Genomic DNA, 12,689 nt, shown 5'->3' with positions numbered 1-12,689 from the left:
CAGGCAGTTTGTGCATCTTGTTTTTCCTAAGAAAAAAAACTCTTCTTCAGCGTGAGGGGTACTGCACTTCGAACACTGGTCTGCTTCATAACAAGCTTTTGTTTTTTTCCAGAAATAGTTGCCATTTCCTATTGTTCTCAGATGGAATGAGGCCACCCACTTGCTTTTCCTGGCTAGGCTTTGCTCTCACTGCCGCTGACAGGAGCCTGTGCCTGCTTCTGGTGCTTCAGAAGAACAACTTGCAGCCTCAGCCCATTGAGAAGAAGACGCAGAGATTCTGAGAATGAGCAATATTTTCATGTGGTGCCTCTGGGGTGTGTGTGTGTTTAATGTTCCAGCTACAGTCAAAGGAAACTTTAAACAAAAGAGTGGTCCTAAATATGGCTTTTTTACTGAAAAAAAATGCAAATCTATATTCAATAGGGAAGGAGAACATAGACTGTGTGAATATCCATTTCTGCCTATATACAAGGTGGGATTGAGGACAGAGAAATAATCCAAATCCTAAACAATGGAAATCTGTGTGTAAGCATGCAATAGAGCACTGAAGAGATCAGAAGGCCATGGAGAAGCAGAGCTGCTGGGAAGATTAGTGTACACTTTGATTGGAATTATAACAGAGTGAAGTAAAATGCAAAAATGAAATGGCTATGACCTAAAAAGGGCTATTTTTACACAATCTTCAAATAATCAGAAGCAGTTATGTTGGGGATTTTTTGGAGAAGATCAATGTTTTTGGTGTTTGTGTAGTATAGTTACTTCTGATATTTTAAAAGGAAGTTCTCAGATAGAAATCTATGGTCGATTTATGGACCATAAATCTATGGGTTATAGTGAGAACACAATATTCATTTAAGGTAGAAGACATCAATGTTTAATATTAATCACCTCAAAAAACAGTTACTACAAACCTAGAAAATTAACCTTTAAAAAGGGTACCAAAAGATGTATTATGCAAAAAATAAAATATCTGAATAGTTAGGACACCTAACAAACTTAACTCTGCTATGAAGTGATACGATGGAAAGGAAAACTCAGTAACACCTAGTATCTTCCCAATGTGCTAGCACTCCTCCTATTTATGTTCCCAAATTAAACGAAATTGAAGATTATCCTATTGTTACCACTCTGCAGTACTAGGGAAACAAATTCTGGCTAGGATAGCTCAGACCCTCCTCTTCCAAGAAGTTATATTTTATTCTAAAATCTTGGCTGGATGTCTTATCCATTCAAGCCAGACTTCAGCCACTCCAAAACACTTCCTGAAAAGCTGGTAGGACCTAAAGGCCTCAGCAGTTTTTCCACTTGCCTATTTTTTGTGCTGGCCCCTCTGGCACCTGGCTGGTACCTCCTCAGAGGCAGCTGCCTTTCAGCACCACTGTAGCCTAGCACGAGGAGTGGGTTTGGGATGCGCTCATAGCGAAGGTGCTAGTGGACTGTGCACAGTGAAAAACATAATGGGACTCTTGTCAGATGTCATCCTAGTTTCTCATTCGTGCTGTTATTCTGCTCTTTAACGAACCTCTCTGACACTGCTGGTTATGAGGCTGCCCTCCATCAGGGTAAGCGTCAGAAGCTGTTAAGTTCCCACCGAAAAAACAGCAGGAAATCCTGCTTAAATACAGGCCACATGCAGTGAGAGCTGGGAGCTGAGCTACATGCACAGAAGCATTTCACTGGGACAAATGCAAATATATCCGTGGGATATTATTTTGGTGAAGCTGCATTTATGGAAGCGTAGAGGGAGCATTTAAGGAAGATGGTAATGAAACCATGGATAGCCAGCAAAGCGCTTGGTACATTAACCTCAAGAAAAAACACTTAAAGAAGTCTTCCCAGTTAAACAACAGCGGGATTGGGGAGGGGGGAAGGTTACATGGAACAGGGAGTAAGGGAATGTTTATGGTTCAGTTTTTATTGCATTCAGCAAAACTGGGCTTCACGTACGTTCTTTGCAAGTACCCACAATTGCACAGTATCATCAATGCCTCCATGTGCAGGAAACAAATCTCCACACTGACAAACTGCTCTGGTGAAAGGAGTAACAGCATTTTACAATCTGTCCATCAACAGAGCTGTGCTTGCAGAACAGAAATCTCTCTGGAGTTGCTCAGAGCCTCTGATGGGGTTAGGAAACTTATGTCCTCTCTACTCTGCTGAATCCATGGCTGCTATCACTAGCAAAGCGACACCAGTGGGGAACGACACACTCCTTTTTTTGTTTGTCCTGGACAGAGTATCCCATCTAGTGCATTTAGCTCAACTTGTGGCAGATATGGTCTCCTCATTAGATCCAGCAGGACATGGGTGAAAACAATTCAAGACAACTGAGGTATTGCAAGAGCAAACTCACCACACAGAGTGATAAGTTTTGGCCAGTTTTAATCATGAATCCTACTAGTGTTAGGTTCCCAGCAGGCACCTTAACCTCCTCCTTCTAAAAATGCAGACAGGAGATATTTTTTTCCTGTCATGCATTTCCCCTAGCATGCAGGATATCACTGAGAGCAGTCATTGTTTGTTATGGAAGTACCTCTTTTGGGATGGTGTGTGGGTTTTATTAAGCTCCATGGGAAACCCAGCTGTGAGGCTGCAAATTCCCACCTCAGCCTAGGTGAATTTGAAAGTGCAAGACAACAGAGCTATTTCTTTGCAACTGAAAGTGAAGCTGCAGACTACAAGAACAGTGAGCATTTAATGTTCACCCCACAAAGATATGAAACAACTCCAAAGACTCCTCTGTCTTTAAAAAACAAGCACACAATCACTTCAGAGTGGGAAGTGAAAACATTTTTAGAGGGATCACAGCCCTGTAGTATTTTAGGATCCATTTGCTCTGTATAACTTTCAGCCTATAACCCATAAGAATATTTGTTCCAGTTGCTAAAAAAGAACAGAGATGAATACATGCAGCTTAACAGAAAGACTTGTGCACAGGTTTGCGGCTTTCAGTTCCCCTGCATACACTGGCAGCCACAGTAACCTTGAGTTTTTTTTTTTTTTTTTTTTTTTTTTTGTTCCATTAAGTCAAAACAGTAAAACAGTAGCTCTGTGAAGATCTACTGATATAAGCTAGTCCTGCTTTGAGCAGGCCATCAGAGTGGATGACCTCCAGGTCTCTTCCAACCCATATTATTTTATGCAAAGCAAATCACAGACATCCACATTACCAAGAAAAAAAAGGAAGACATTCAAAAAATTCTTACTCCTCATGATGTCTTGTCACTGTGTTCAGAGTGGAAAGGAGGCACAGAGGAAGTCAAAGGGAAAGAGGTAAAGAAGTCTTGCACTAACCTCTTCACAAGGGCTGAGGGAAAGCATAAATTTGAATCATTCCAAAAATCCAAAAGCTCAGGTACTCACTTGTAACTTGTAAGTTCTTGTAACTGCCAGAATTAATATGGAAAACCCACATGAGGCACTGCACTCCAACAATTCATCTAGGCACTACCACTAGCTTGTAGGTGCTTCCTATCCTGCATCTCAGTCTGAGGAGAGCAATACACACATAGAGGAATGTTTCTTGGACTTTCTGAATTACTTACATTTTTTGGTCCAGTTTCTTTTTTTTTTTTTTTTTTTTTTTTTTTTAAAAAAAAAAATAAGGTCTCCAACAATGGAATAAAAAGACTTTCTCACATGTAACCAGGAACAGTGGCTGGTTCTGTGCAAGCCTTCAAAAGATCTAAGAACTTGGATCAATGGCAATTTGTAGTTTGTGTTTGAGAAAGCACTGATTTTTGTTTGAGATTTGCTATGATTTGTGGTACTTAGTCACACTGAGGCCTCCCTCCACCCCAAACATAAAAACAGAGGAAAATGTTGACACAGATCTCTGCGGCTAAACTCATGGAGTTTTACATAGTGTTAGAAACAGTGCTTTATGCTAGACAGAGACTAAGAATGCATTATTCCTGTGCCAGTGGCCAACTTTAGAAGATGCCCCTCAGCATCAGGAGTTTGTCTTGACTAATTAAAGAAAGAAAGGAAAAGAGGATCTTGGACAGTTTATCTAGCTGTTACTCTGCCACCTGCTACGCTTTGTACTCCTTCATCCCTGTAATCCACTTCCCTGGGTAAACAGGGACTTGAAAGTCAAACAGCAAGTGCTGCAGTGTACAAATTGTCCTCATTGGGAACATGAAAATGGACTCAGTGGTGGTAGTCAAACAACAAAAACAATATCCAGATCTGCAAGGAGAGAGAGGAGTCAGCCCAAGCTGCCCTCCCCATGCCATACCCACCTACCCAGAAGGTGAGTAGATCTGCTTTGCAAAGCACTCCATCTGTGAGTGATGGCAAAGAGCACCATCTGAAAAACAAAAAGACCGCTGTCTACAGCGTTCCTGGAAGTATGTTTCTCTGGGTAATCTCCACAACAGGTAATGTTCTAGTGTAGGATACTCTTGAGTATCTCTATTTGAAAGCTAGCAACAAACAAAAATAATGCTTTTTGAGAACCACTATCTCCACTTGAACTGTCACTCAGACTCCATCTACTGCTGGTATTTGAGGCATTTTTGCAAGAGTAAAACAGAAAGATCAGTTAGAATAGTATAGACTGTCAAGGTCCTCCGATACACCCTTCCCCAGAAGAGCTGCATACATCCCCTTAACTGTCCCTACCCTTTCCACAAAACTGTAATCCACTTGCCTTTCAAGGCTATACAGAATGGTTCAGACCACATTCATCCCAAGACATAAACATGGCAAATACAAGTTTAACCAGAGGTTTAAAAAAGAACATTCTGTTCTTATGGTGGTAGGACCAAAAGTAGTGCCCATATAAATCCAGTATTACCAACACTAGGTGTTGGTAATACTAGGAGGAAGAGTTCATTATAGAGTTGTTACTTCCCAAGACTATGTTTTGCCCCAATTTTATTGTCATACAGATCACATTAAGAGATAATATAATCTGAACAGCAAAATCTCACTCTGATTTTTGAACTTCTAATCCTTTGCTTCAAGATCTATGTCCTTCTACCTATTTGTCCACCACACCATTACTTTTTTCTGGAGTGACAACTCCAGCCTCAGCACAGGACTAGCGGTTTCTCTCATCAGGTAGCAAACAATTGTAATGGCTGGAACTCTTACAGAAAAATTAAATCTTCCGCTGAACTCCATGAATGTAARTGTCAGAACAACTGGCCTCCATGTGAGGAGTCAAATTGAGCAAGAAGTGGTGCACTCAGCTTTGACAGGCTATTTTTGTATTGCATCCACAATGCTCTTTATGCTCTCTTTTCCACTAGTGAAGGGCAACTTAAAACCTAGCCATTCGGACCAACAGAACAGCTAATCCCCATCCTTCTTTACTCTTGTATGAAATGCCTTCTTGACACTACTTCCAAAATTCACTCCTGAAAGCAGCACTAGTCAGAATATGGGATGGGCAACAATACACTATGTCCCATTCCAGCTATTTCAGTGACTCACCATATGCCCAAGGTACTTCAGTGCTTTGCCTCTGCTTCAGGAGGCTACAAGTGACCTACATTTGGCAGATATATGCAGACATTTGCAGCACTGCATCACTGTTAAACGTTTTCTCTTACTACTGCAACAACAGAGCCAGCCACCTCCTGGTTCAGTATTAACTGGTATTTGGGTTCTGCTACTGTTGAGTCCCTGAGCCGGTAGAGGGAGTGCAAGCACACTGATGATTTCTATGTTCGGAGCTGCAGCAATTCACTCCAGTTTCTAACAACACAGTAAAGCTAACACCACAAATGACAGTGCACCATGGACAACTGTTTCTAGCAAAGCCCAGAAAGAGAAACCACTTTCAATGTCTGTCAAATTGGAAAGGATAAAAACCTAGAACAGAATCAAATGTTACCTAGGGGATTATGCAAAGCATTTTGCAAATATTTGAAAATAAAGTAAAAAAAGAAAAAAAAAATGGGAGTGAGAACTGTCAATGTTTGTAAGAGTGGATAAATAGATCTGTCTTTATAATTTGTCCTCATCCCAGAAAACAATCATCTTTTATACACACTTCCTTATTTTAGCTCCTACAATTCAGCTTTACTCCAAAGGATTCTCATCACAGCAGATATCGCAAAAGCACAAGCAAATCCTTTAATGAAGAGATTGTGGCATTTTGGTTTGTTTTTCTGTCATGCAAAACAATGAGGAGTGTTTGATGGCCTCTCTTGGGAACATAAAGCCCCAAAAGGGAAGGTAGAACTGGACTCACCTCATCCAGTTTGCTTTGGTTTCATCTGTCCCATCTATGGATTTGTAGCGGTTGTTCTTATCAACGATCTGCAGAATGACAGATGCAGCAAGTGAACAAGCTGGTTCAGAAAGAAGTAAGACTTTGACTTTCAAATCACTGCTTCAGTTCCAGTCTCATGTCAGGACATGAAACTCTATGCCACAGATCTAATCCCTCACAGGTACTCTAGATTGCCACTCTGATTGCCAGCCTGCTTGGTGGCTACTCTGAACTAAGCGAGAGGTATTTTCCCATGTACAAATATCTACAATGCAGAACTATGGATGTAGCTGGCAAAACTGTTAACAGTCCTCAGATATAAAACACCAACTGTCCTTTCTCAGCAGGGCTGAGACAAGTGTGAGTAGAATTTAATACCAGCAACTCTGCACATATTTTTCTAGCTAGAATTCAAGTCCTACATCTGACTTCTCRGAGTATTTAGTATCTATCAATCCAGTGATATCTCTGTCTCACAGGCTGACAGAGGCCTGCAGGACTGGGGTAAAAATGCATTTTTGGTGCTGGAGACTGCATGTTAACTGGCTCCTGAGGAACCAGGAGAGGCTGAATTTCCTCTTTCCTGGCCCCTCCACAGTGGCCACCTGCTCTGCAGAATCTAGAAATGATCTTTTCTCTATCTTCAAAATGCAGCATGGGGATGATAAGAGTAGGGAAAGGTACTGGAAGAGCCTTTAAGATTGTGTGGGGATGGAATAACACGGCAAGAGAGAAAGGAGAAGCAAGCTCTGCTTTCCAGACCTGTGAATTGAATTCAGATTCAATTCCTGATTCCTGTTAATGTATCTATACTTTTAAATCACTAATAATTATGGCAGATGCATGTTCACCTATTGCCCATATAGATCAGCAGAGGAGCTTCAGAGGAGGCAGAAGATGCCCAATGAGTCCCAGCTCTGAGCTGTGTGGTCAGAAATGATTTTGTTAGCAAGGCACTTACCAGCCAAGAGAAGAATCCTGCAGACTTGTCCTGGCTAGAGATTTGCCCCTCGTATGGCCCGAAGATGTGACCTTTAGGGATCACTTCGTTCATACAGCGCACGTCGTTCTCCCCATTGGGTTCTTTCACCACCTCCATACCAGGTGGGATGGTCAGCGCTGCCCGGTCAGGGATCCCAATAGGCACAGGGGTGTCGGACACAAACACTGGGGGACCATGGTTCGGGCACTCATCGACAAAGTACTCCTGGCAGGATTCGCAAACTGTGGGTGTGAGGGGAGCAGATGGCACAAGTTAGGCAGGGTAGACATGAGATCCATCTAAGCTCAAAAGAGCTCATACAACACACAGCAGTGAGACTAGCACAGTTTCTCATCCTTTCAGATTGCCTCTGCAATCTGAAGYGAAGAACTGAATCCAGCAATTCCTTTTTCTCATGGCAGAAAGTGTATTCTCCCTCTGCCTCAGCCTAGGTCATGAAAACAGAATAGGATGGTCCTCTTCTCTGGGTGCTGCAGGCCTGGCTTCCATGCACATAAGCACTTCACAACCTTCTCACTTTGTTTTTCCTTCTATGACTCTCAACAATTCCTCTGCCCCAGTTCATTCCTATGTGACCAAAATCTATGCCTGGATGCTTTGATAAGTAACATTCTCTTCTAGCCTCTCAGGTGAGTGAGCACCAGTGACATATAGATTTGCCATCAATGCTATACATGTGCAGAAAATTCTCTTCTGCAGTTTGCAGAGTCAGCATTCAGAGATTCCTTGCAGATAACAGTTAGCAGAGACTTCCTTTATCTAGCTAAAAGGTCTGATTCCCCACATACCAGAACAGCAAACAATGCACACACTGAAAATAAACACCTTTGTCCTACAACCTTTTTTTCTGTGCTGCAGAAAGACATATAACATGCCCAAGTACTTGTGGCTGAACTCATGGTTTCCTCTAAGGCCTACAATATTCAGGGTATGCAAACACACCTGACACCACTTTTGTTTCACAGAATGTAGAGAAAAGGAAGGAGCTGTCATCCATGCAATGCTTCCTTTATGGTTTCAGGACTCAAACTTTTCAATTTTGCAGACTCTTGGGTTTTTCATACAAACAGCGTTTTAATGTCTCTAGCACCCATCTCCCCCTACTATGTAGTCCTGTGATTGACAAGCTTCTTTCATGTAACAGCTTCCCTATCAAATAGGCCAGTCTTAGGAAATCATGTGAATTCATCCCAGGATTTTTTCCCCTCTTCTGCCCCAAACCCACAGGCTGTAGATTAAAAAAGACYGAACTCTATACAAGTGGTGCCATTGTTTTTTCTCCACTAACAGGACACTTACACCAAAAATCCACTTGCTGAAAGCTCTTAGTCATGATCAAATCCCGTTTCCCTTTCAGTTTCTTGGGTTCCACATCCATGGACTGTGGATCAGGCCTTCCAGAGCTGGGGAGAAAACAGAAAGACTTTAACCTACCAAGATCTCGCACTGCAAATAAAGAGGAACAGAGGCAACGAGATAACGGGGTCTAAACAATTCTAGACCCCATGCCTGCTGCAGAAAAATGGTTCACCTTGCCATCTAACCTGTTGGTTTATGGTACCTTCCAGAAGCTGGTTCCTGACACAATTTAAGCCTAAAGCTTACAGTACTTAATGGCTTCAGTTAGAGTACTACTACACATGATACAAACCTGGTACATACCATCCACTCAACAGGAGACTGGCAGAGTGAATTCCCACCATTTTGCTACAGCCAGGAAAACCTGCTGATCGAAGGCAAGGCATAACCTTCAGACACTCGCATTCAGAGCCCTCATATAAACCAGTATACAGGCAAGTGTCTAATACATGACCATCCCTGTCACAAACCAGAAGGCAGAGTCTCACAAGTGAGGGTTCTAGTATCTTTCAGAGCTTCAAGTAGATTCCTGAAAACCAACTTCAACTTAGAGGAGAAAATACACACAATAGAAACTCAGCCACATACCAAGGTTGTCCATACTCCTGGTCCTGGCGCGGAGAGCAAGCCTCTGTTTTTATCGTCACCATCTCCCCTAAGGAAGTCTGGGTCTGGATCAAACAGTCCTTCAAGTTTTCACTCATGTTCTGAAAAAGAACGAAGCAAGGAAAGAAAAATAATGAATGGCCAGGAAATCACAACCTTCGTTCCCAAGGCAAGAATCCAACAAAGAGGCTCCCCTCCTCTGCACAAAGAACAGTCATGATGTCTATGCAGGTGCTGGATCACCTACCTACTCATACAGATGAAAATCCCTTCCTGCACCAGGAAGAAAGCAAACAGTAGTTCAGTTATAGATCAGGTGAAGAATATTAGATACAATGGAGCAACCTAAGGCACAGGGAATTTAAATTTTTCTCCACAGTATTCACAAAAATTGTTGCAAATGTAACTTAAGACTGACAGATAGGATGTCTTACTGAAATGCAGCATGATTATTTCAGAGTAGATCTTTGCAACAGAATACCAAGAAAGAGAAGAATACAGGTGGGTGCACAAACCAGGGCCCATCTACAAATACGACATGTGCCAGTCCCCTTCAGGGAACAGTGAGGTATGTTACATCTCTGAAGATGAAGCTTTCTATGTGTTTTGGACACTTTGCAAACAGTGAAATGTCTGCAGTGCCCTGCAGGATTCCAGCAGAATTGCACAAGTCACGTTCTCTCATCTTCCTATCCCTTGAGACAAACAGAGCTGAGCTATCATTACCCTTCTGGAACGCAGGCCGCTTTAATAAAAACGCTTCTCCCCTAGCTCATCACAAAAGCCAGAAACCATTTAATGATGTTTACAGATAGCAAGCTCAAAGCCAATAAACCCCCTCCCTCTCGTTTCCCCTGCCCTTGCCACAAGATGCTGCTGAGTAGAAAAAACTGGTATGGCTGGTGATGATAATTCAGAATTAGTTTTGTTAACACTTAACATTTTTGGAATGGCCACTAAGCTCCAGAGTATCAGCGGTTGAGACAAACAGTTAAGCAAAGAACCTCTCATCTCTTCATTGAGCTGGTCTTAMAATTTCCTTTAAGGCACATAGACTGACTGCTCTCAGGCAGCATAACAGATTGGACGGACTTCCTGGCCTTCATGGCAGCTCTCCACAAAGTCTTCTTGCACCTCCGTTTTCCCTATCTGCTGACTGACACCATGCTCAGAGACACTGCACACTTGCAGCATCCAGCAGAGGGGCCTCAGCTGATAATCAGACTCCTGTCAGGAAAGCTGGTGTAAGATCCAGTCCCCGTCACCATTTGGCTCTGACATCCTGAAATTCATGTACTTAGGCCACACACTCCTGAAGACAGGAATTTTCTTATTCCAAAACACGTCTGTATGGAACCCAGCACCAAGGAAATCTGGTCGGCATTTGCGGCATGGTTTCAAAAAGCAGGAACGCTGTTCCTAGCTGTTGTAGATTTTCTTTTTGAGCCAGGGATAGATGATAATTTTTTCCACAGCCCAACTTCTCACATGACAATTCGTAGCCTGGAAGAATCTTACCAAATCTGTATCAAGGAAGCACTGGTTAATATTCATACTGTGCTTTGAAAGGGAACCCTCAGTATTAAATACAACTGGGTACGTGCAAATGCTACTCACTTTTAAGCCTTTATAAGATGCCCAAAACAAGATATATTTTCTTTCAAAATGACCAGAGCCAGTCAGAAGAAAGAGATGATTTTAAGGGCAAAGGGGAGGTGATTACTTCAGCAGGCTGCCAGCCCAGGCTGCACCTCTCTGCAGCGACAGGAAAGCTCTCCAGGCCTGTTTGCATGCGTTGGGGTGGTGCTGAAGGCAGGGGCTACCTGCCTTCCCTACAGGAGAAGGAAACATCTTCCCTGAAAARTCTGCAGTAAAGCAGCTCAGGAAGGAAAAAGCAGCAGCTTGTGAGGGAGGTTTACAAACATAAAGAGTGAGGTGGGTCCTGACACAGYGTTGGTGAGCTGTGGAGATCTGGTGCTCGAGCAGGGCAGGCTGAAGCTGGCAATGGGGCAGGTGTTCCACAGTGAACATGGTCAGAAAATGGCATGCTCAGGAAGCTCACGGGACCAGACGTCTACAGCTGAAATGTTCACAACCCCCGTGGCATTTAGTAGGAAGAGATTCAGACGCATGCCTCTGCAAACAGACAATAGCTTTTCCTTTCCCACTCTTCCTTTGCAGAGATTCTTAGATTATGAACCAAAAGAGATGGGTATGACTGTGCTGCCTGACCTCCTGCCTAATGCAGCCATAGGACTTCCTTGAGTTAATTCCTGGTTAAGCTATAGCATATCTCTAAGAAGAATTAAAAAAGACAGGCAGTGTTGATTTTACAAATGGAGCTCCTCATTTTACTGCATGGCATATTTTCCTATCCKTTATTCTCGTGGTTTTCTCTGAACTCTCTCCAACTTATCAGCAGCATTCTTGAACACCGACAGAAATATTCCTGTGCAGACTGAATCAGTACCTTGTACTGAGATAACACCCTCCCTACTTCTGCTCAGGATTTCCATGTTTGTGTCCAAGTACTGCATTTACTTTCTGGCCATTATTCCAGCTGGGATTTTGTGTTCAGGAAACCACTATGTCCACTCTGAGAGTCCTAGCTCCTGCAATAGCTTCCACATCACCACACACTCCCCTCTGCCAGGCCATCTATTTTCTCTGCTCCTAGTTTCTGACTTTACATTTGAGTCAAAAAAATGTTATTTTCTCATCCAGCATTCATGGGATCACATCTCTATCAGTAACTCATCTCCTTTCACCACTTGACTCTCCTGGACTTTGTGTTGTTCACAAACATCAACAAAATTGACTTTGTGTTTTCTTCCAAGACATTGATATCAAACTTGTTGAATAGCCTCAAGTAAAAAAAAAAAAAAAAAAAAAAAAAAAAAAAATCCAAATTGACACTGCTAAAAATATATTTTATCAACGGTGGTTCCCCTTTCGTTATCACATTGACCCTTTCATTTATTCAGGTTTTCATGTATTCAGCGTACAAAATGTTGAATCATTCTAGCTGCTTGTTCAAATGATCTGTGGCACAAGTTAACCGCATTGCAGACGCGTGACATACTAACACTTTTAGCTTTAACATCCAACTTTAACATCATGTCAGATAAGACCTATTCTTCCAAAAATCTGTACAGACGAGAACCCAATATCAGGCTGCAGGTAACCTAACATCCTACTTTGCACAATTCGGCTTGATATTAGCTTACCTATTAATAATTTTAAATACTAGCACACAACATTTTTTCAGTCTTATTATGAATACAAAAAAAAAAAATGAAGAACATTAGCACATATTGGTGTTGAGAGGGGTGCTCACCAAGCCCTTTCAAAATTCCTGGATCCAAGTTATTCAGAACAGCAAATTAAAAGATGCACTGCTCAGTAGTTCCCTGACTACTGTTACAACAGAGAGCATTAGAGAGCTGCTGCAGCAGGTAGCACTATCCAGCTTTTCTTCCAGTTAGAGAAAACAAA

General features: G+C 42.3%; 1 protein-coding gene across 2 annotated transcripts in view; it reads right to left on the bottom strand.

Annotated features, from left to right (window-relative positions):
• The window catches only part of PRDM11 (PR/SET domain 11), a 51,449-nt gene that overhangs the window by 24,422 nt on the left and 14,338 nt on the right, over positions 1 to 12,689 (bottom strand). For both annotated transcript variants that reach the window (XM_085321885.1, XM_085321886.1), the window contains exons 2-5: positions 9,177 to 9,295; positions 8,529 to 8,632; positions 7,188 to 7,450; positions 6,206 to 6,273 (exon numbers count right to left, since the gene is read on the bottom strand). In XM_085321885.1, coding sequence (XP_085178011.1) covers positions 6,206 to 6,273; positions 7,188 to 7,450; positions 8,529 to 8,632; positions 9,177 to 9,292 — 551 coding nt within the window. In that variant the 5' untranslated portion in view covers positions 9,293 to 9,295. The remainder of the gene's footprint in view (positions 1 to 6,205; positions 6,274 to 7,187; positions 7,451 to 8,528; positions 8,633 to 9,176; positions 9,296 to 12,689) is intronic.

The sequence above is a fragment of the Rhea americana genome, unplaced genomic scaffold (assembly GCF_003343005.1).
Source record: "Rhea americana isolate MKP2758 unplaced genomic scaffold, rheAme1 scaffold_72, whole genome shotgun sequence".
In the NCBI taxonomy this organism is placed as follows: domain Eukaryota; kingdom Metazoa; phylum Chordata; class Aves; order Rheiformes; family Rheidae; genus Rhea; species Rhea americana.
The sequence above is the reverse complement of the archived record's forward strand: the minus strand, read 5'-3'. Positions and strand labels throughout refer to the sequence as shown.